The sequence below is a fragment of the Acanthopagrus latus genome, chromosome 6, assembly GCF_904848185.1.
Source record: "Acanthopagrus latus isolate v.2019 chromosome 6, fAcaLat1.1, whole genome shotgun sequence".
Classification (NCBI taxonomy): Eukaryota; Metazoa; Chordata; class Actinopteri; order Spariformes; family Sparidae; genus Acanthopagrus; species Acanthopagrus latus.
The window spans coordinates 29,887,593-29,912,247 of NC_051044.1; the positions used below are offsets into that span (position 1 = coordinate 29,887,593).

The window sequence follows — 24,655 nt, forward strand, 5'->3', positions numbered from 1 at the left end:
TATTTAAGAGGTGTAGTCGACAAAGTAAACTAATGACCAGCCTCCTGCACAACACAGAAGTTCTGCGGAGCCCCTTTAACATCTCATAAACAAACATACCCCAAAGGATACAGATTATTGCTCAAACATATTTTTCAGTTTGTCCATCTTGAACCAGTAACTGCTGTTCACACCGTTACAGTCCAGGCCTGGCTGTATGTCACACTGTAACATGTGTAAAAAATGTTGTGTTTTGAGACAGCTCATATGGCCAGCTCATCGGTGTTACTTTGTGTCACCTTTTACTATTATACAGACATTTTACACATTGTGTACTCATAATTGTGTAATCATAATTAATTTGATCAATTACCCAGAGATATCCTGACTCTTGGTACCTAGTGGGGTCAAACTCCAAAAAATGTGCTAATAATGCAGCTCAAAAGTATCTTTTTTAACCATGTCCGCTGGGTAACTGCCCATATATTTTTTTTTTATCATTGACGCGCCTACTTGTTAAGAATACTCTCTGTTAAGAATTTGCATCCTTCCATCCACCCAAACTGAGATCACCCTAATGACATTGTAATGGTTCTTTATTCAGTCTTGATAAAGCTCATCCACAGTCACAGTCACACACACACACACACACACACACACACACACACACACACAAAAAAAAAAAAAAAATATATATATATATATATATATATATATATACAAATGTGAAATCTATGCAATTCATGCAACCTCAACTTGCAGATAATTATTATTGTAATGATACAACCACATCCTACTTTTACATTTGATAACACATGTACAGTACATACATGTCACATGATCAGATATGTGGACGCTTCAGTGCTGGATGGAACAACAGTGGACTACAGGGCACGTGTCGCCTCATGCTGTCAAGCCAATAACTATGAGTGGGACCACACACACACACACACACACACACATACACAATAGACTGAATGCTGCACTGGAGCTCGTCAGGGCCAAACCACAACAATAGAGCTCCCATTCAGACCAGTTGACCTGGCTGACACGTGGGCCTTGTGCCCCATTTCAGCCTCTCTCAACACAGGAGGAGAACAAGCACGGGGGCTGGAACGTGGTGACTGTTCATTCATGACTGATTCCAACATGACACTTTACGACACAAGAGAGCTGAAGAAGCCTGTTCACATTTAGGACCAAAAGCCTGATTATGTGGTTAATACAAAGCACTGACTGTGACAGGTTGAGATGTTCGAAATTAAACAAGGTCTCATCTTTGTGTCTTTCCTCAAAGCACGGAAAAGATTACATTTTAAGCTTTGGAATCAACATACACTGAATATGCAGCATCTGTACAGCATCTTACCTTTTATAGAAACCATGCAGTGGCTGGAGACAGAGAAACTGCCAGTAATCCATACAAAAAGCTTTGAACTTCAACATTTTGTCAGCCGGGTACAAAGGCCCAGATCAAAAATGTTATTGTGCACAGGGTCCCTAAAAATAAAAAAAGCTTGTTTAAAAAGAATGGCTTACATTTAGAAGAACAAAGCAAATCCTGCACAGTTTAGGCTGTGCTGCAAACAACACCGATACCCCACATGGTGCTGTCCCATCTAAGCATCTGTCTGCCTGTGTGTATCTGGGCCACATGGAAGGGGGCTGAACCTGCGTCCCTCTGCTCCCGTTGTTTTATGCTGAGCAGTCCTGTCCTGTTCTGTCCTCCCTGTAAGTACAGGCATAAGCTCCTGGTGTCTCGTCTCTAGAGGTGTCAGCCACTGGACACTGCTAGGCAAAAGATGTGTCCCAACATAACCTTTGTGCAAAACCTCCTCCTTGTCCTACTCCTTGTCTCCACGCTCCCAGTCAGTCAATAGCAGAGGAGGTTCCTGTCTCCATCGTCGCTGCTCCTCAGAGTTGAGTTACAGCTGCTCCTATTGTGTAAGCGGCCACACTGACAAGGTCTGACTCTGCTGCGCCTCGCCGGGCCAACAAAGCACACAAAGACCTCCCTCGGTGGCTGTATCAATTAGGCTTTATCAGATGCTGCACAGCCCCTGCCAGTCCGGGTTGCTAACAGATGAGCTAATCAGCCGCAGCACATGGTGCAAAGAGGGGCGAAGCCAGCACCCATGAGGGCCAGTCCGACACACACACACACACACACACACACACAGACACAAACGTGTGCACGTAAAGCCTAAGCTGGTTGCCAGGACAACCTTAAACACAGCAATAAAAGACACTGATGGATCCTTGATGTTACTCTTGCTGATTGGTTGAACAAGGGAGCTCAGGGTCAGGACAATCAACCAGAACTGGGATCTGAATATTCGTGCAGCTCTATCGCTTACAAAACATTTCTATTCAGAAGTCCACTTCAGATTTACATCACTTAATACACTCACATTTGAATCAGGTGCCTCTGTTCAAAGAAACACTGTGCTCCATCAGTAGAAACACATTGTGAAACCTGTAAAAATAATCCTGCTTGAAAGATGAACAGATGAGTACAGATGCATGAATGAATTAATGATGAATATAGAAGCACAGATCATCAATAGTTTATGACTGCATATGTTCCCCAAGTACAAATCTGTGCAAAAAAAAAATTGAAAAATCACACAACACACATTTTACATGAAAAAATAACTATAAACTATACCTCAGGGCCAGACAGTTGTCAGTACAGCAATGGGATGAAATGCTGCAGCAATGAGTGTGATATCAAAGAAAAAGTCAACAAAAAACTGAAATACTCTAGATTGATTTTAACTTTACTGACGCTCACGTGCCAAACAAGCCCCGTGACGACAGCGTGCCACGGCCACACTCCTGTTAGATGCAGGAATCACTGCTGAATGAATCTCCACCGTAATGACTCAGCCCTGTCAGTAACATCCTGGCAGAGATGTTGAAACGCAGGCTGGATGAGATACCAGCTTTCAGCTCACCGTGCCACGGAGCGGGCCGGTCGGGGGAGCTGCGTGAAGCGATACAGCAATTATTCAGCTTGGCATGCCACTTTGAAGTGAGAACAGACAGCATTTTGTAAAAGGCTGTGAGTCATGAGAACGGCAAAGGAAAGTGTACAGTATAGAACAGTGATGCTGCCCACCAACACACAAAAATATCATCTTATCTAGTGTTACATGTCTGGAGCCGCTGATTAACGTTTTAGACTAATGATGCTAAAGCTATATAGCCCTCTAGTAATTAAAATCAATGGAACTGCATGAATATGGGCTGCATAGTTCGATGGGAATGTAACAGAGGCATTCCAGTAAGTTTAAAAAGAAGGATCAAAATCACAGCAGAAGAGGCAGAGATATCTTAACTTTTAGTCTAATATAAAATCAAAGAAGGCAGAAGACAAGCTGTAATTACTGAAGTGGCAAGTCAATTGGAAACCTGCACATAACAGTGTAATATAACAACCCGCATGCCAAAAAAGGAGAAGTACCCTAACCTGGTCGTCAAGTTATGAACATAAAAAAACTAGCTTTTGTGGGGGTTTATCCTATTAATTCCAGGGTTAACCTCCCTATGTGCAGAACTAGTTCACTCCAATGCTATTGTGTGGGGCACCACACTTGCATATTGGGTTTTCCCCCATACCAGAATGATCCAGACCTCAAATCTCCACAACACTGTTCCAGTGCTGGAGAAATGTGCAGGTGCAAGACCATTATCTAGAGAACTTCAACTTTTTAACAATATTCAGGCTGGTTTAGACAGGTTGACATCATCTCTTGGCTGCGCTGTTACCAGCTACACCATAGATTGCTGTAATGTAATGATGTAAATCTGTTTTGAATTAATGCCACAGCGAAGAATGGTGCAGTCAAAGTTATTTCCTTTGTATTTCCTTCATTTAGTGTCTCAAGAGGAAAGGTTATTATGGACTGGACAACACATCTTTCTCCACTTTATAAAGGACCAGTGCGAACACTTTCCTTTGTCCCAGTGACAGTCGGGGGTGGGGTGGGGGGGATCCCACTCTCGGGGGGTGGCAGCAAATTATTGATCAGACAGTGGAGCCTAATGGTAGACCATCTATCATGTGGTTCTGTAGAGCCTAAAGTCTACATGCAGGTACAGCACGACGTCGTCCATGCCTGTTCACCTCTTCACCCCATGGAGACAAAAGACATCTGATGCCAGAAATGACCATTAATTACTATTGCTTCATGTCTGTTGTTAAAGCCTCATTACAGGAACTCTCATCAAGCATTCAGTCAGAGTCAGAGAAGATGATGAGATTCTGCCTTGAAAACTGTCACACAGACACTAAGGACACACATCTTCTAACAACTATTACGCTGCAGTAGTCAAAGATGTAGAGTAGGAGCTGTTTTGTTGGCTGTAGCAGGTGCAGCTCTTCCTGCACCCAGCTGTGGGCAGGAGCTAAATGAACTGGAGGAAAATGTTATGGTAATAACTGCAGCATCCATTTGGAACCTGGGAGGGCTGAGCCCTTCACTCCAGCTGAACTGTGTTTTAATTCACAAGCTTTAACTAGCTGAGGTCTGAGAATCAACACACCCGGTGGTAGAAATAGTAACAACAAACTGACAACCACCACAGTGACTGTACTATTCATTTTGTAATGCGGACTCACAAGATACACTATAATCACACCATGTTAATGTGTAGTTCAGTGGGTAATGCTGGCCGTCAAACCTCTGTCCGGTCAAAGGGAAATTCTGGTATGTGTCAGGTTGAGCCTTGTTCTCAAAATTAGTTCACTATTACTATTGCTTATGTCAGGATTTTTCATTCCTGGGTCGAGCCCCTTGCCCTGCATGTCTTAGATGTTTCCCTGTCCCAACACACCTGATTCAAATGATCGGCTCATCATAAAGCTCTGCTGAGGCCTGATTACAACCACTTCATTTTAATGAGGTGTGCCAGGGCAGGGCATATCTCAGACATGCAGCACAGGGGGCCTTAAGGACCAGGATTGAAAACACTGGTTTATGTTAACATTTTACTCAAATCCCATGTTGTAGAAGTTCAGGAAAGTTAGCAGGATTCATAAGCTTTGCCTCTGTCTGTTTGCCCTGTAGTAGAACAGGTTATGTGGTTGAGCTTTCTGTCAGAAATGAGGGTATAAGGATACAGGGTGTCACAGGGTTTTTTTTTAAATGATTTATTTGTGTCTTGTCTGTGTATCCTGTGTATCTGGGTAAAATGTAATATCCAATACTCATGATGGACAATGAAATATAACAGTGACCTAGTTTGACTGACATGTCAACACTGCTCAGACTGGAGCTTCACCCTGCTGCTGCCATTTGCACACGTGTGAGCGTATTCAGTGTTAGAAGCTATTTTATGTCTAAATACATGTCGACTCTAGACAACAAACAGCTCAATTTTAATATAAGTTGCACACTTAAGAACCAGGCACTGTTGTAGGTGTACTCTTCGTGTTCTTGCTCCCAACTCGTCAAATATGGCTGCTTTGGTAAGTGGCCCTAAATCAAACTATGATGCTGAAGGTACTCCTCTAGCGTCAGGTTAGCAATAACACATGTGCAACATCTGTTTAGACTTTAAAAAATAAAGCTTACTGACAAACACCTCAGGTATTATGACCTTAGATTGTCAACATTTTGAATGGTCACAAATTGGTTAGGCTTAGGCATCGAAAGTAGTTGGTTAGGTTAAGGTAAAAGAAAATCATTATTTGGGTTTAAAGTATGCAAGCTCAGTTACGAGACTCACTTAACACAAGTTAAAAACAAGTGAACTTTGACCTCTGGTTACACAGGCCTCACAGTCTCTTGCCTCTTTGCTCTTTATACTACTTACATCAAGGGACACCTCCAGAAATGATGCCAGAGGAATACCTAAAACATCATATTTAGGCCACTGACCAAACTCCTGTATTTGAAGTGTTTGCAGTCAGAGCAGACTGGAAAGACAACGTTCAAGCGGTAGTTTGAAACTGGCAGCGGAACACAACGGTCTGACACTAGTCACACTCCTGCTGGTTGCCGCTGACAAAGCAGTTTGAGTGATTTCCCTCCAGTAAACACATTTGAAGAGATGTCAGTGTCAGAGCGAGGGTTGGGCTCAAGACAAGGTCCAAAAGTTTTACATAAACATTTCTAAATTTTAACATTTCCCAATCTCAGCCAGGGAAGAAAAAATAATGTAGCAGCTGTTTTGTTATTCTTCCCATTCATCATTACTTACATGCTGGGTCTGTTTGTAGAACATGTTTCCTTCCCACTCCAGCAGGGAGTGATTATTGGAAAAATACAGTGGTTTGTGTTTCCTCGAGAAAACCAGCTGAGGCAACAAACCTCCTCCAGCAGCCTCACTGTTCTGCTGATTCAGTTGGCAGAACAGATCCCATTATCTTGTTTATCCTCATGGAAATTAAACAGTTTACCATGTGACCTACATTTCTCAACAGATTCAGGTCTCGGGCAGGCGCTGAGTTGAGAGAAAGCCTGAAATTTGCATGATATGATCGAGATTTGAGTTTGTGACTCGCTCCCTGTGGATCCGAGGCAACGCTTTACGGACTTGCCCGAGAGACTGCGGAGATACACTGGTGCGATTATGTAAGGGCGGCACCTCACCCTGATCGGCTCTCCTCAGAGTTCATTAAAGGCCTCGCTCTCCTGTATCATATAGTGTTTCCTGTCAGGCAGAGGGCGTGTTCCCTCTTCACCTGCTGTGCCTGGATGCTGTATTAATTCCCCACTAAGAATAAGGCCCTCTCCCCGCAGAGATGGCAGCCCGTGATAAACGGCCAGCGCTGGTCTTATCGTCACCTCTACACTTGGAGCTCAGAAAACCAATAAAGATGGCCTGCGGCGTCCCTCCTCGGCCCTAAAAGCCCCCATGAGCCCGCTGCCACCCGGGGGGATGGCAGCCTGCGTAATTGGAGCTATTGTGAGGCCATGAGAAGCCAGCTGAGGTCTGTCCTCATACGGCTCACATTAGACATTGATTGATAGCTATTTTCCTGAGCTTTGTCCTTGGCTCGAGCTCTGCCAAGAGGACTGATCTTCTCCTGAAGACTGAAGCTTACTATAGAGCTTTGGGTGATACTCCCAGTAGCTCAGTCAAGCGGGAACTGTCACAGGCTGGAAGATGAAAATACTGTCACAAAGCAGCATCCATGATACAGCTGATCAAGTGCACTGGACAAAATTCTGCATTATTCTTTTTTTTTTTTTTTTTTTTCCAAATCTTAATTTGGTATACAACCAATGACTATTTTTTGAATAATGTTTAATCCACTAATTATATTCTTAATCCACACATTTATAGCATGGTTTGAAATCTGTTCTTTTAAAAAGTCCAAAAAACTAAAATGAGTCATAGGAGACCAGAGAACATGCAAATTCCCAAAGTTAAACCAGTGAGTTTTATGCTTAAGTTCACTTAAACATTAAAGTACAGTCATTCTCTACTCACCCCATACTGATAGAAAGTCTGGGGAAGGTTTCTAGTTCACAAAAAATATTTGGAGCTACAGTGCACAGCAAAACAGAGTGACAGCATGCTCCTAAATGAATGAAATAGGGTGGTGATGGTTGTGAACTGATTTGAAAAGACATAATTTAATTAATATTCATATATTGCTGAGCTTGTGCACCCATTTAAGATGTGGCACACGCTAATCCGTTCAGCTTAGCAGTACATTGAAGATTTGTTCTTAAAAAAGGGTGTAAATATAGTCTTTTCAAATGAATGTGGAATCTTCTGGAGACTTGGGTTGCACTGGACGAGCTGTATTGAGTCATTTTATGTCTTTTTTTTTTTTTTTTTCCCTGTTGGTTTTAAATGTTTTAGAATGTTTTTCAGTTGTTTGGAAGAATGCTGCAATGCTATATCCAGAAATGTTTTGCAGACATAGCCCGACTTTGCATCGGACTGAATAATTAATTAAAATTAAAAATCAAAAATAAAATTGTAATTGAAACCACTGCATTTACATAGGATTTGGGCTGTTTCAATATTTGACATTATCAATACTAACAATGAATCATTTTTGTCAATCAAATGTGAGGAAATAGTGTGAACTGCTCAACACAACTTCCCAGAGTAAAAAAAATAAGTGGCATGTTTGATCAAAATAACAGTCCAAACCCAAAACTATTCAGTTCACAATGATCCAAAACAGAGTAAAGCAGCAAATCCTCTTATTTGAAGAACTAGAACCTACAAAGTTTGGCACACATAAAACACAAAACCTACATTATGTGTCAGTTAATGAACAATGTGATTTTCTCTAGATGTATATTAAGTCAACATATTGACTGAGAAGGAAGTAAAATTTTAAAAAAATAAAAATAAAAATAAAAAACTGAAAAAGATTTTCTGTGAAGGTGGTAAGAGAGAATATCTATGAAAGTCTCTATGTTCTAATAATTTACTGATCAGCCTTATAATTGTATTCTTTGACTGAAACTTGTGTTTGTGTCAGATTTCACCATGGCCTGTAGGTATGACGCAAGACAGATTTCAAGAAATAAACATATTTCTCATGAAGGAAAGACATTTTATCATTTACTGAAATAGTTTTGATTGACAACTGGACCAGAGTCCATTCATTATTTTTGGCCCATGATAACGCTGTTAATGTGTTCAGTGAGCCAGACAGTGTTAGGGAGGGTGAGCGGCTCTCTCCAATATGCTGCTTATCGCCATCGACCACAATAACTCTGCAGTCATCTGGACTGAGGATGATTGTGCTCTCAGGAGCACTTTAGTAAAGCCTTACAGCTGTGCTCCCTCTAGTGGACTCCTGCCCTCAAGATTTACCCCAGTGAGGAAACACTTCAGCAGAGGTGCGGTCACATTTGTCAGTGTGCTTCACCTCATGGAAGCCTCTCTGAGACGTCGGTGCTAAGTATCAGTCAAAGACAGTGTTAAGAATGATTAATGGTGGTATTATTTGCAATTTATACAGTTATTTAGTGCAACTGATACATCAGCAGGGCGGTACTATAAGCGCATATTAAGTTGTGATAGACAGGCTCTGTTGTTATATGGGGCATATTATCAGCATATATCAGTGGTGAGGAAGTACTCAGACCCTTTACTTTTCTACCTTTACTTTAGTTTTTTCCTGATTTTAAAGGCTTTATGACAGAAAAGTGTGATTGTGATTTTCTCAGCTTGCCACACTCTTGTACTTGTTCTAATACTTGCCTTTACCTAGTTAGTCCTTATATCCACATTATTAATTACAGTTTATCAAAAATCCCATTGTGTTAATGTTCAGTGCAGTATCAGTAGTCATCCCTACTATATGAAACGTAAATATTGAGGTCAAAATATTGTGATATTTGATTTTGTTTTCAAGTCCTAGCATTTATTAAGTGCTTTCAAGACATTTCAAAATATCATGAATGTATATGACATTGGACATTGTGATTTGAGGCCATAATGGTTGGGCGAGTTATGACTAAAGGATTAAAGCTAAATCAAAATTTGAATCACCTGACATTTGTGCGTGTCATTTTCAGAAAAAACATGTGGCTGAAAACTAAGCCCAAAGGTTCGTCTTCAGCAGAGATACAGTAGGCTTTGGCATATTTCCCTGTTTTCATTGCCTTGGGCAGGTACAGCAGAAGCTTCATTGGTCTGATCCTGTCTTTGAACTACTTTGAGTGGCATGTGTGTTAGGCGACGCCACAAACAAGATGAAAGGTGACGCAAAATGTCAGTGGAGCCACACTGTTCCTCTCATCTGCTCACTGCTGTACTGTACCCAGTACTGCCTTTCACTGTGCATCAAGAGTGCGCTTTGAAACAGATATAGCATATCATGTTGTGGCTTCTGATGAAGAAATTAACACAGTTAACGGGACAGTAAATAGGCTTGACTTATCGCAGTTAGACCAATGCTGAAAAGGGGCATATTTTTGCCTCTGAAAGGGTGTAAATCAAAGCAACAAAGGTGCAATTTATCACACTGCGGATTTATCAATCATGCCTCGGAGTGCAATTGAGGCCAGAGAAAACTGCAGAGCTGGGAGGTTGAGTAGTGTATTCATTATGCCCTGACACAGCCCAGCCATGTCCTGCAGCCACACAACGCTCTGTAACAGTCAAGTTTCATTCAGGCCATACGGAACAAACTAAATCACAGAGGAAACACAGAGGACTGATTAATATATCTCACTTTACACACTGATCACATTCTGGGATACACGCATACACATCCACGTGCATGCGCGCACACACTCTCACACACACACACACACACACACACACACACACACACACACACACACACACACACACACACACACAAACAAAACAAATGCAAAAAAATAAAAATAAAAACTTAAAGTATCAGGCCACAGGTAGTGAAAGTAAGTGAGTCCATGAGAAACAGTGTAATGATGACATATTTGAAGTATTTCTTCGGCCAGTACCCAGCAGGATCCAAACACTCTAATTATCCAAACTGTATCAGGGATCATTTTACTACTATCAAAGGTTTTGCCTCAGCATTTTTAACGCAGCTATAAATTGATATTCAATATGTATTTAATGAAAATGTAAAAACAGTTTGACAGGATGACTTTGTTCAGACTGCAGGAAAATCAGATTTGTTTCTCCGGTCAGATGATTTAGACACTCTCCACACTGATATTTGCAAGTGATAAGATCAGATTTGTGGGTCATTGCATTGTTGTTGTTGACTGTTGTCGCATTGAGAATGATGCAAAAGACATTTTTGAGTGATGCAAAAGACTTCAATTTGAGATGGCAGAGCATCTGGACTGAGACGCATGTGTACAAATCTGACTAGGATGCGTTCAAAACCACCTCCAAATGTGGCTTGGACTCTATTTGCATAAACTGCATTTAATGCGATTTTCTGCTCTCCTGACTTTCTGAAAAAAAAAGAAAAAAGAAAAAAAAAAGGATACATTCTACATAGACTGGGCAGACAGTATGAACAAAGCTTATGTGCTGCTCGTTGCTTGGAGTTATGAACCTACATAAAATGATCCCCTAAATCTGCAGCTCTGCTTGCCTTTTTGGAACTTTATAGTGAGTTTCAGCTCATTGTTTAGCTGTCAGTTTTATATTACTGTTTTAGTTCAATCTCACTGCACATGTAATGTTATGTTTGGCCACAAAAAGACAAAAGAGAAAATGCTCTAAAAACACACAGTGCACCACCTATTTAGCTTTCAAGAGCAGACAGCCACAGTTAGAGACTGGCTGGTGACCAAGTGGAATGTTTAGCAGCTGCAGAGCCTGATGCCTCCATAAGGAGTTGACCAAAAACAGAGCTAAAAGAGTGAATACTGGACATCCATCCATCAGATAGCCAGAAACTCAACTCCAAATCAAAAATCATTTCACTCTTTAATAACTGGATGTGTAAATAAATAGCTGTTTGCTAATAAGTTCATTAAATCAACTACAAAAGTGATGATATGCCAATACTGTGTTTTATTGTTCACAATGTGCTTCAGCTGTCCCCGAGTGGCCAAAATAATCAGTTCAGTCATTACATTTCTATATAAAATGGATAGCAATGCCCGCTGTTGCCAGTCAGTAAAGTGAAGGCCAATTCACAGCAGCTGCATTTCTAACAAAAACAAACAAATAACATTTTTAACAATAACAATGTTCACTCCATATCTATCTGTTTGACTGACAAGTGGAGCTCTGAGTTGATAAGAATGTCTGTCTGCTCATCTAGGTTGCCTTTAGTTTCCTTAAGGCACAGATATAGTCCAAAATCAGACAAATCCGGCTCATGTGTATCTGCACAGGCTGAGGTATCACAAATGCCTATTGGTGCATATGGATTTATCTCATACGAACACTGACAGTGATGCAGATGTATATATGCCTGAGGCAGATCATCACAAAGAGTGGCTCAGGAGCGGCACAGTCATCAGCTCCTCATCAAGTCAATGCAAGAGTGAGAGAGACACCGACTCACTGATTCACATCATCAGGATCTACAGCAACGACATAGGAACTTGATTCGACCAAACTAATTGGGTTAAACTACCAGAAGGCAACATAGCAGAATGTACACAGCTACAAGTACCTCAAGGGAGCAAGGCACGTCCTGAAAAGTCAGCTGAATGGTAATAACAAAGTCTGAGCCATCAACACCTATGACCTACTGGCCATCAGATGCCCCACTGGCATGACAGGCTGGCTAAAGGAAGAGATAGAGGCCGCTGTTATCAAGACACAGAAGCTCCTCACAATGCATGTGGAGTTGAACTCAATGTCCAGAGGTTGTACACTAAGTAGAAAGAAGGAGGCCAAGGTCTAGTGCATGTCAAAGCCACTATCCAGGAAGAAGAGTACATGAGTAAGATGGCTCCAAGTGATGAACTGCTAAGTGAATAACTCAGGTATCAGAAAATCTGTGAGGAGGAGAAGGATGACCAGGAGGCAACATCATGGAAGGACAAACACCTGCAGAGTATGTACCATCAACAGATTGAAGGAGCAGCTGATGTTGAGAAGTCCTACCAGTGGCTGGGAAAAGCTGGTCTGAGAGACAGCACAGAGGCACTGATCATGGCAGCACAGGAACAGGCACTCAGCATAAGATCTATTGAGGTCGGAATCTACCACACCAGTGAAGACTCAAGATGCTGGCTGAGCAAAGGTCGCCCTGAGACAATCCGGCACAAAACAGTGGGCTGTAATATGAAGGCAGGCAGAGGTACATGGAGCGCCACAACCAAGCGGCTGGCATAGTGTACAGGAAGATTTGTGCCAAGTATGGGCTAGAAGCAGCTAAATCAAGAGGTGGTGGAGAACGACCAAGCCAAGATCCTGTGGGACTTCCAGATACAGACTGACGAAACATCAACAGAAGGCAGTGGTGATAGATTTAGCAATCCCAAGCGATAAAATCCAGAAGAAGGATCACAAGAAGCTTGAGAAATACCAAGGGCTGAAAGAAGACCTCGAGAAGATGTGGAAAATGAATGCGACAGTGGACCCCGTAGTGATAGGAGCACTTTGGACTATGACCCCAGAACTGGGAACTGAAAACTGATTCTAGGAACAACGCCCGCAGGGCATTTGAATTAATACAATTAATACCATTAATGTTAACCACTAATGTTATTCAGTCTGTTTTCAGAGATATCTGTGTAAAGCCACAGATAATACAGTTGATATCAGTCTGGACAGGTCAACTGTCTCACTCTCACACACTCTGGTAGGTTCTCTTAGTGTTTTGCATGCAGAGCAAGATTCTTGATGAGGCCCAGAAAAAAACAGCCCTACAACTACGCAGCACTTTTCTAGATTCCTCCACATACGAGAGGATTTAATAGGAATAAAGTTCTTGTGCCAAAATATGTGAGTACACAAGTGTGTTTCTATGTGATTGCATGCTGACAAAATCAATTTATTTCTGCAAGATTCTTGAGTGTGATAAGGAGTTGAATCAGTTTTAATCTCCTAGAACAATCCTGACTGCTCAGCGGGCCAAGCCATAAATCATGTGCTGTAAAAACTGGCTTCACACCATGTCTTTTTTTTGTTGTTTCTGCATTCTCCAATAGACATTCTAGTTTAGAAATCAGGATTGTTAATGTATACATCCACAGTTAATATCCCTAATATCCTTTAAGGAAACATGCTGACATCAGTTAATTTACCCCAAATGTGAGGTTAGCATCAGACAACAATGTTGACGGACAGCAACCTTTTTAACATGAATATATCATTTGGCTTTTCTGAGACTATACCTGCAAAGCCTCCATGAGCAACCAAGTTGGAAGTCCCAAATGTCAGGCTTTCCCCACCAGCACCTGAGAGCAGCATCACAGCCGATGATAATCATCAGATAGCAGAAAACCAGCATCCAGATCAGCTGCAAAATCTATTCAAGCAGAGGTCTATCCATCTGCCAGAATTTCACCTAAATTGGTTTATAACTTTTAGAGATAAAAGATGAACACCCAGTGACACCCTGAGAGCTGTTACAAATAACTACAGCAGACATTTTATTCATGTTTGCCACAAAGGATTAGTTTCATAACCAACTCAATTATCGATTTAGTAAGTAAAACGTCTGAAAATAGTGAAAAATCCATCTGGAAAGGGCTAAACTCAACCTATGCACCAAAAAGCATGCGACTGGGTTAACTAGGTTAACTCAGTGCAAGGTGGAACACTGGAATACTGGAGACTCACACTGTGACAGAATCAGTAACTTAATAAAGTCCCGATCACTCCAGGGATGCCAAAAACATTGATTTATCATTAAATACTGATCAAAAGAATCAAATGAACAGTGAAGTATCAATAGAACAGTACTTTCTCACCCGCTTTACCTCTGATAGCGCACAATTAGCTCAGATTAATCAATCACTCAGAGAGTGGTTTGTTTTGTTATGGTGTTATAGCTCATTAAAGATGCATTGCATTTGAGGCAAATAAAAAAAAGTTATTGCAAAGAATACAAACATTCCCATGTGCAAGCCATGCTAGTGAGTAGTGCTTATGAAATGTGCTAACAACAAAATTAGCAATGCACCTGCAGGAGCAACATGTTGACCTCTATAAAGAGTTTCAATAGCTTACTGACAGCTCCCATTTCAACATCACGGGAGAATTAAATAAGATAACCCAGTAAACCCTTGTTGGTAAATGTTCTGTCCGGCTGTTGGTCCAAGAGCCATTTGTAATTTTGTAAAACGCCTTGGAAACGCTTGTCAAACAAAACAGCATGGTGCACCTGCGGAGTGGGGCTGCGTGCACGAGTGGGAGTTCAAAGTTATTAATAGAAAAAAACCTTGCCACTCTACATCTTCAGCTGGATAGATATTTAATTAGTGACAAACACTTTTAAACACAATGCACCTTGCATGAGTGGAGCGCAAGCCAGGCTGAGAACCATTGGAAAACCATTGGTGTGAATGGATGCTAATACTTGGTCAGTCCAAAAGATAATTAATTTGAACTGTGTCTCAATGGCCACGTCCCTTGACCATGAGTTGTTTAGTGTCTTTTCCTGTGGTGTGCTGGTGTACCTTCCATACATGGCTGCATTGTATCCAACTGCGCTCACTGTTGTGCAGCTGTATGAACAGTTAGGTACAAGGATATTAATCACCTCAATGTTCATTGATTAACAAAGTTATAGGTGATTGATTAGTTGATTAGTGAACTTCTTGTTCCAGGACTACTTTAAATAAGCCTCAAGTATTAGTGCTCAGTGTCTTTCTACCAAAAGGCAGAGTGATGACACTTAATGATGCTAACTGCCTTTACAGCAGACAGCCTGCTCTGTGGCAGTGAACTGTGATAAACAGCAAAGCCCATCACATTACCCCCTGCATGCAAGTACAGCCAATAACTGACAGCTCCAGCCTGAGTGCAGAGCCAACAGAGGCTGGATCGCTCTAATCATGAGATGTGTGTTGTGTACAGGTACAGCTAGTGTATTTAGTTCAGCACTGCCAACTGCCTGAATCTGCTTCCATGCAGATTTATGGGAAAGCGAGGCCGCTTTGATCTCTGATACTCTCAGCTGCAGCTGCCATGAAAGAGACTTTACAATTAGATCAATTCAACACAAACAGTGGTGGCAGAACAGCGAATAAAAAGCCTGATCTATTTATGGCTTCTTCACGCTCGATGACAACGGCTCTTAATTAACTGGAATGCCTCTACTTTTATGTACCATCTAACAACTTCCAGCTGTAATTACTACTGCCTACTAAAAACAACCATGGCCTGTGTGCTGTAGAGCTCTTATATCACAGTGACCAACAACAGCAGCAACACTGCTGCATACTAAATACACAACACACTGAAGCTAAACCAGGGCTCTTTGGCTTTGTTTATGTAACATCAAAACATTAGAAAAGATGGGGCATGCAGAACAACAGCATTTAGTATGGCGTTAACACTGATCTTCACAGTTTAAAGCAAAACACAAAGGCAGTTTGACACTGCCACAGTCATCTTTCAAGATGTAAAGGTGCGAAGGGAGTAAGGCATTAAAAATTAACCAGGACTGCCTCCTAAATTTTTCAGTGGCCTATTAATTATAGACAAGTGAGCAGACATCTCTGGATAGATTTACCTTTGTGATAACAGTAGATTGGGAACAATGTTGATGCCCAGAGGTCCTGTAATATCCTTTATGGAAACATGCTGACAAAGAATTTTCCAATAAAGTCCTATCAATCAATCTGGAGCACAGTGTGCAGCCCCTGCTGCTTTATTTGATATTGCTGTCATGAAGAGTGATATATGTGGTCTTATTAAGCTACTGTATATACGCACACAGTTGAGACAGACAGCAAGATGAATGAGAGGGTCTATATCAACCACATCCCCACCATTCACTGTCTGACAGCATAGTTTCTCAATAATTAACAACCATTTGAGTTTAATTGTTAAGCACTTCTCAGAAGAGCCCTTACACACTCATTATTTCATTACTTTGTTTGGAAATGAGTTGCCATATTATCACCAGCTCTGATGGTGTCCAAAGATAAATGCAAACTGAAATACATCATACAAGACCATGAGTGCACAAATATATCCTGCACCACCGAGATCAGGAAATCTATTGATTCAAAAAAGCCTATTAACAATAGATGAATGAATGTGTGTAATTTTAAAGGAGTTTCATAGTTACAAGCTGTCGGACAATGACCTCACTGCTACAAGCAGCCCAATAGATAAGATCTTAGCTTATTTGTCTTTTTGTATATCTTTAGCTCACCCTTTTGACTTTTCAGTGGATAAACTCTGCTCTCATCAGCCTTTCTGGCTATTCTATCTACAATACTATAGAGGACGAGAAGACATAGAATGCATGTGATATGATAAGGTATCATAAGTATATATCCAAACTTCTCAGATCACTAGTCAAACACTTCTTCCATTTGTTTTGAATATCATAACCATTTTTTCATTACAAATGAAATTTGAGTTAAAAAGTTGAATCCATGATGTGAACAATGATTTTCAGAATATCTTTGTTGTCCTCCTGGACCCCACAAGTTTGTGTTAAACCTGATTATCTGAGCATCCCAGCATGATCTGACAGCGTTCCACAAAGCTGGCCAGTGACTGCGAAAACATACTGAGATAGCATTAGTCATCAGGTTTTGCACAAACTTGTTGAATAATAAGACGAAGACTAAGACTAATGAGAATAAGACTAAGAAGTCTTAGTCTTAGAAGAAGAAGAAGAAGAAGAAGAAGAAGAAGAAGAGGAAGAAAGATAAGGAGAAAAGAAGTGCATGCTGTCATTAAAGTAAACAGGGGACATATATCACACAGCCCTAGTGAATGGATAGATCTTTGCGGACCACTGAACTGTTGTTCCAGCAGCACAAGATACTGCTTCATGAACAGTGAAAGGGGACGTGGCAAAATTATGGAGAGACACATGTCTCAAAACTAACCACTGCACTAACCATGATCCATAAATACTCCACTATTTACTATAAACAAAAAAATTCCTTGCTCATGATGAAGTGGCATTTGAATAGATGTGTGTTGATTGGTAAAAAATATGACTTTTTGTATAAATATATAAAACTACTTGCAATTCTGTGTTGCGGTCCGGGTCCAGACCAAGACGTTGTTCTATCTGAACCCAGACCTATAACCCAGAAACTATTGAGAATTATTACATTTAAATACATTTTGAGCCTTTACAGTATTGGTTTAGCGACCCACAGAAACCCACAGACCGACTGCCTGTATATCATCCCACGTGAAGCAATATAGCCAATCAAATCGGCGCATTCAGACAAGAGTGGTGACTCAAGTGAGTTAAAAAATACACACAGACATGTGAGGAAGGAAATGCGAGTCAGAGAAGAGGTATTTCACATGTTGTGCTCTAAAAACAGAAAAGCGGATGCCGAAAACAGAGCTGTTAACCGAGAACAGACACCAACATGTTGGTTCTTCCCACCGGCACTTTAAAACCAGAATGTCTCATATTGTCTGATACTGTAGCAGCAATATGAAGCGTCACCATGAGACAAAGCACAAGTCTTTCAAGCAAACATAACCACTCAAATCTGAATTAAAGGCACCATAAATGAAGGCAGCTTTCTTCACTGTGAACATTATTTAACAAGATATGGTTCCAGGCTCACAAAGGGCACCTACACAGGTGTATGAAGACAGGCCTGACACATTACATTCCCCACTGAACAAGAGTAAGTGCGGGAGTGAGGTCTAAGAGGGGAAGCCTGCTCAGCCGTTAAGAGGTGTTGAGAATGTTTCATACAGTCGGTTGAGAATGTTATAATGTGAAATGGATGTAAAAAGAAAAAAGGGGAAACTCAAGGTAAACTGTATTTTTTTCCTAATTTAAGCACTTTAAAGGCACAATACATATGATATATGATACATTTACAAAAATACATTGTTTTACAAATCATAGCACATTTATTTCAATGGCAACTTACAAGTCACAAGCAATTTTGTGTTTATGGATAGCAGAACTCATTTCTAAAGCTTATGGATCATGGTTCATGCATTTATAAATAGTTTTGAGACATATCTCTCTCCATACAAAATGGTGTGTATGTATGTCTATATCTGTGTGTCTCTCTACAGAGTTGGGTCTTATTATGTGAATCAGTCGAGAAATACTGTCCTTTATATGCCACATCCTCTTTTTGCCGTGGGCAACAGTCAGTTCAGTTGAGTTAGTCAGCTGTACTTTGGCTCATGACCAACCTTTCAACAAAACATTGTGCAAATTTTGGCAGCTATAGCTATTTCTGTGATAGGCCACTCAACACAATGTGACTTTAAGAGAAAAAAAAAAAAGTCAACAAGACTTTCACCTGTAATGGATTTTCACTCACACTGTGGCAGTGGCACTGTTGTGAAGGATCTAAATACAGCCAGCTATTTCGTACTGAGCCGGATGACCACAGAAAATCAGTCAGTGTATGGATGCTTGTCAGGAGAGAATGGAATCCCCCAATCTGATTTCCACACTTCCTTGTGTCACTACAGATTGGATTAGTTCTAGATCGCTCTGCCCAGCAAGTGCAAAATGGATGAGAAGCTGATTACAGCTTTCCAAAGCTTCTCTAATGATCTCAAATCTTTTATTTGAAAGACTGGGGTGGGGGGAGACAAATGTCTGAAATACAAGACTGGAACCTCTGCTGGCATCTTTGGACAATTATGGAGTCAGTCAAGAGGATTGCATTAGCAGTTATTAGCTACTTATGTTAGCTCTTTAGAACAACATGTACATGTGCCTTCATGAGAGATACAGCAACAAAGTGGTAATGATCTACCTAAAAGCTAATGTGGAGCATTAGCATTGCACAGATGCACTTGACCCTGCCCACCAGCAGTTAGAAAAGAGGAGCTGCTGTGTGATTGAAATGTCAAGAATGGAAGCCCTCTCTGTTCTCTAAGACCGCTCCAAACCAGACAGGGAAATGCTACGAATACGTAAAACCAACACTCAGTACAACAGCGTTTCTCGGCTGCCCATGTGATTGCTCAGGGCTCTTCAGGGAACTGAGCACAGACCCACCAGCGACCTTGAGTGGATCACATGATCAGCCATCACAGTAGATCCCCGGCTCTGCACATGCTTCGGCTTTATGGCTGTGCCCTGAACGGGGGAGGGGTGTGGAGGGGAGGGGCTGCTTGGTAATATTATGAAAACCCTGCCTAGTGCAGGCGAGCCCTGGGTAGAACAGATGGAGGCTTCTTCTTTGTTATGCAATCCAGTGCTATTGAAGCAGATAATATGACTTTTATGTGATTCCCTGGATGTCAGCTAAAATGACATCCTAATGAATGTCCTGGGACTAATAGACTGACAGGGGGATTAACAAGAGGTTGACGTAGCCCCCCTACCCAAAAAAGGCCTATTGTCTGGTACAGCTGAGACTGATGTGGCACAGTGTCAGTTTAAAGGCTTACTCCACCAATTTTACATATTAAAAGTGTTTTTACAGGTCTTGAATAGTATTACTGAATACGTGAAGAAGTAGTATAAAATAATTTGTGGCTCCAGAGGATGCTGCGTGTAATCTGATTAATTGCCTCAACTGATGTCACTCCGTGGCTAAATTGCATTGTGGGCGATATAGGTGCCAGGTTTTGAAAACAGTCCACTGGCCTAGCGTGCTGCTCTAACTAATTGTTGGACTGATTGTGGACATTTAAAGCGAATGATTAACATCGAAACAGCAGGACCTGAGACTTCACTTCTTTACTCCAGAATTCTTCTTCCTTTTCAAAACCTGGAGCCTACATTACCGACAATGCAACGTAGCTACTGAATGACATCACAGGAGGAAATTTAGCAGATTACACTGAGATTCCTCTGGAGCCACAAAAAAACTTTGTACTATTGACTTACAAATATGCAGTAGTACTGCTCAAGACCTGTAAACACACTTTAATATGTAAAATTGGTGAAGTTACCCTTTAACGATACAGTCAGCTCAAAATGTGTGCAAAATAAACTGTATCACATAAGCCTGACACATGAAACTATATTCTAAATTCCCTGTATGCATGAATAATTCCAGTGTTTTCGCAGATTCCTTATTAATATGGATCACCTTCATAAATATTAGCATATCTTGTGATGCAGAAGTAGTGAACCCGTATTTCTCTTGTAGCAAAATGTACAGGAAATTCTGCCTTTTCTGTAAAACAGATAATAAAACACTCCATAAATGCACAGATTTGGCTTAGTTCATCATCTCTTACTACTTTCTCACCAAATCCTGTAAAATGTAATTGTGTTTATGTGCAAAAAGACGGACACTGGCAATATTGTATGCAACTAGCAGTCCGACCAGGAGAGATTACAACTGGAGGCTTAAAATTGACCAAAACAGCAAGATTAAACAGGCTCTGAAAAGAGGACGCACTGGTGAAAGGCTCTGAATAATAATAACTCTAGGAGGGGAGAAAAAAAAAAGCCTGCCTTCTTCAGACCCCTTTCTAAAAATAGCTTCACTGGCGTGACATCATCAGTGCTACGCAAATACTGTCCACCTTTACTTCTGTCAGTGCAGCAGAAAAGTCTGTGGCAGCTCCTCTGATTGCCTGAGTCGACAACATGGACACACACTGGAATACATGCATGTGCACACAGCAGCACACACTTAAGACAACAACAACAAAAACATACCTTTTCTATTATATCTATTTCAAAATTACTCCACAAATAATCAGGAAATAAGAAAATGATTCAAATATTTGACTCCCTCATTTTAAGAAAAACACTCCTATCTGTTCTGTACCTTGCTGGCAAATAGTGATGACCAAGATTTCCCAGACTAGCACCTCTTTACTCAAAACATTTACAGTAGTAGTACTTACAAATGATGGTGGCATCTGTGAGTCATGGCTGAGCTGGGAACTTCTGTGTCTGGTCTGGGGGAGGAGGAGAGCAGAAAGCTGAGACACACACTGCCTTGCATGCAGCTAAAGCTTCCTCAGTCACCCACCTACTCACACTCACATATACACACACACACCCTAACTTGGCGTGCTGCTCATTCAGGCTTGGTCACAGCGGGGATGATTGCTCACGTACAGTAGTCTTATGATGTAACCGTCGCCACACATCTCATTAGCAGCAGCCAAAGCACATACTCTGCTGCATTTAACCTACTTAATCTATATTCATGTACACAGAGCTGCACTGTGTATCCATTAAGTCTACTTAATCCTATCTATACGGTCAATACCTGTTAGTGTTCTGAGGCATGGCTGTATAACACAACGTAAATGAATGGAAAGATATGAGGTGATGTGAATATAGATTTGAACATTTTTAAAACAGCATGCAGCATTCATTTTTTCACCAAATGAAATCCTAAAACAGATATAAATTGCATTTCAAAAGAATCTCATGTACACCTGTCACGCCTGCACCATTAACTGCATGTCTCTCACACGCGTGTATATTTGCACAGTGAGGGTGTTGACCAAGCATTGATTTTCTCACTGTAAGGGTCCCACGTAACATACTATGCAACTGCGCTCTGTACCACTGTACAGAGAAGGGGAGAGGGGAGAGGGGAGAGGGGAGAGGGGAGAGGGGATTGGTCCGATGGTCTCTATGGAAACCACTGGCTGTGTTGAGGACAGGTCCACAGAGGGATGCCTTCATAAGGGAATCAAATCCTTTCTGCGCTTCTCATCCAGAGCTGATGAGTCTTCTGCTTCTAATGGACCACTGTGCAAATGACTAGGCAGGTAAAGGCTTTAATTACATTTAATACTGCTGCAAATGAGCTATTCCAGCAAACACAGTAATAGAGTTTCAGTCAGCAGAAACTACATGAAAAAAATCCTGCAATAGCTGGAACTTATGTAAAGTCTACAAATATACTGTTGGGCTAGATAGGGTGTAAGTCATGAGCAACCTCCCAGCCAGGAAGAAGCTGCACCAGAATGGCGTTGCATGTAGGACATGCAAACCGTTTGCAACCATTATTTACTTGTGTAAGTCATCTGTGCATGCAATTTATTTGGATCCATATATAACATTTTTTTGTTAGGCAACAACCTCTATTGGCTGTAGTGATTATGATGGGAGCAAAGACTGGTGACATAGTATAAAGAGTGAGAACGTCTGTATTGGAGGAGGTTGGGTGGACGGGTGGGACAAACACTGGACTTTCACCCAGGAGTTCGCTGTTCATGTCACATATCACATACACAAGTTAAGTCAATGTACTTATTTTAATGCATGCACTTAAGTTAACTCACACAATTTACTGTATGTCACATATATAACAAACATAGCATACATTAACTCACATACATAACCCCTCGCCCCAATCCTAACATACATGATTTAACGCAAACCATGATCATCCCCTAAGCCTAAGAAGTTTTATTTTTTAAACCTAACCAAAATCTGACTGCTTCACAGCGTTAACCATGTATTTGTCTGAAGCGCCTACCACTGTTACTCTCCAACAGTCTTGTTTTACAGAATGTCCAAATGTAGTATTTTTGGAAACTGCCAAAAAAACTACTCTGTTATTGACATATGAGGATGTGTTGTTTGATGGACAGCGATGATATTTGTATAGGCAGTCATGGTTCTCTGAGAATACATCCAGATGACTTCAGTGATCCATAAGAATCGTTACAAGGTTTCTATTTTAGTTATCATTTGGGGGGCATATTTGCCTTTTGGACAGAGATAAGGCAGACAGAAAATGGGGGCAAGAGATGGATATAACATGCAACAATTGTTGCTGGCTGGAACCAAACTGGTGATTGTTGTGGTTATGAAGTCAAAAGAATTCTGATGACCATTCAGTTAAAAATGAGCTAAAGAGTTGGCCGTTATGTGGCTTGTAGTGAAACGTCTTTGCAAGATTTGTATAGATTTCCATGTGTTTCATAGACATGTTCCCCTCAGGAAATTGCAACAACTTTGATGATTCTTTAACTTTTCAGGTCACACTTTGTTGCCCAGTGCTTTGGTTTATGTCCAAATACCTGTAAAACTTCCTATCAGCTTCAACTGTATTTCATCAGTTCTAATGCTAGCCAGCCATCACTGTCACCAGTGCAGTGACATGGGTATGATCCCTAGCCGAGACCCACCAAGGAGTAGTAGTCAGTTGGAAATGCAAACAAGTGTCTCACTACCCAACCGTGGCTGCAGTGTTTGGGTGACAACTTCTACCTTCTGTGTGATCCATACACCCCTAACTGTATATTTCATCACTAATTTCTCCTGAAGCAAACAGCCCCGTTACACACAGGGGCACTACAATAGATGCTGAATGAAATTAAGAATTACATGGAAGATTTTCTGCTGACATTCAGCTCCATAGCTTTACAGTGACGGATAATTGTACATTTAAGAGTTGTGGAAGTACCAAATCCATCAACTGCCTGCATAGTGCTGTGAGGTCATCTTAAAATGCAACACACAGGCCAACAGCCCCATATTAAGTAGTGAATGTGCCTCACGTCTGTTAATGGACCTGTCTGAGGGGAAGGAAACTGGTGGCACATTGTCACTGTAAGGACTATCAAGGAGAACTAATTCAACTGAATGGCACCACACAACATGCCAGGAAAAGAGGGCCTTGCCTTTTCTCAGTTTGCAGTGAGCTGACCTTTTCTCTCCGAAGTTAAAACGTGTCAAGACAGCAGATGAGCAAATGATGTTTTAGCAAGTATTTCAGCCGGAGCTCCTTACTGCCCAAAAGTAAAGTTATATAGCTGGAAGATATATGCTCTACTCAATGAGAGAGAAGGGAGGATGGAGCCAGTCATGCTATTATGTGAAAGAAAATGGGACTGAAAAATAGGCAGGGGGAAGGCAAATCGCTTACCAACAAAATAAAAAGCTGTACCATCACTCAGCAGTTAACATGACTGCCGTGCATGCCATGCATGTATCATGGTCGGCTGCACATTTCTCACAGGAGCGCGCACGTGCCAAAATGGCTGAACCCGTTTGTGATGACAAGACATGAGGCGGATGGAAGCGTTGAAACATCAATCACAGACGAGGCGTTTACAGCAGTTGTCATGACAATAACAATGGATCAAAGACCCTCTCCTTCCTCTCTCCAGAGACTAACTGACATTTAATCCCATTCTGCTCAGACACAAACTGGAGAGATCGTCGCCATGGCTGTAGGCCCACAAGTCCCTCTATCTCAGTGCCCTGTCTAGTCTC

At 41.2% G+C, this 24,655-nt stretch overlaps 1 protein-coding gene across 6 annotated transcripts in view; it reads right to left on the minus strand.

The window, feature by feature from the left end:
• iqsec1b (IQ motif and Sec7 domain ArfGEF 1b) overlaps nucleotides 1-24,655 on the minus strand; it is a 209,329-nt gene that overhangs the window by 78,915 nt on the left and 105,759 nt on the right. For 3 of the 6 annotated variants that reach the window (XM_037101005.1, XM_037101004.1, XM_037101014.1), the window contains one exon: nucleotides 21,316-21,369. The exons of the other annotated variants lie outside the window; for them this stretch is intronic. In XM_037101005.1, coding sequence (XP_036956900.1) covers nucleotides 21,316-21,369 — 54 coding nt within the window. The remainder of the gene's footprint in view (nucleotides 1-21,315; nucleotides 21,370-24,655) is intronic. 6 annotated transcript variants of the gene reach the window in all.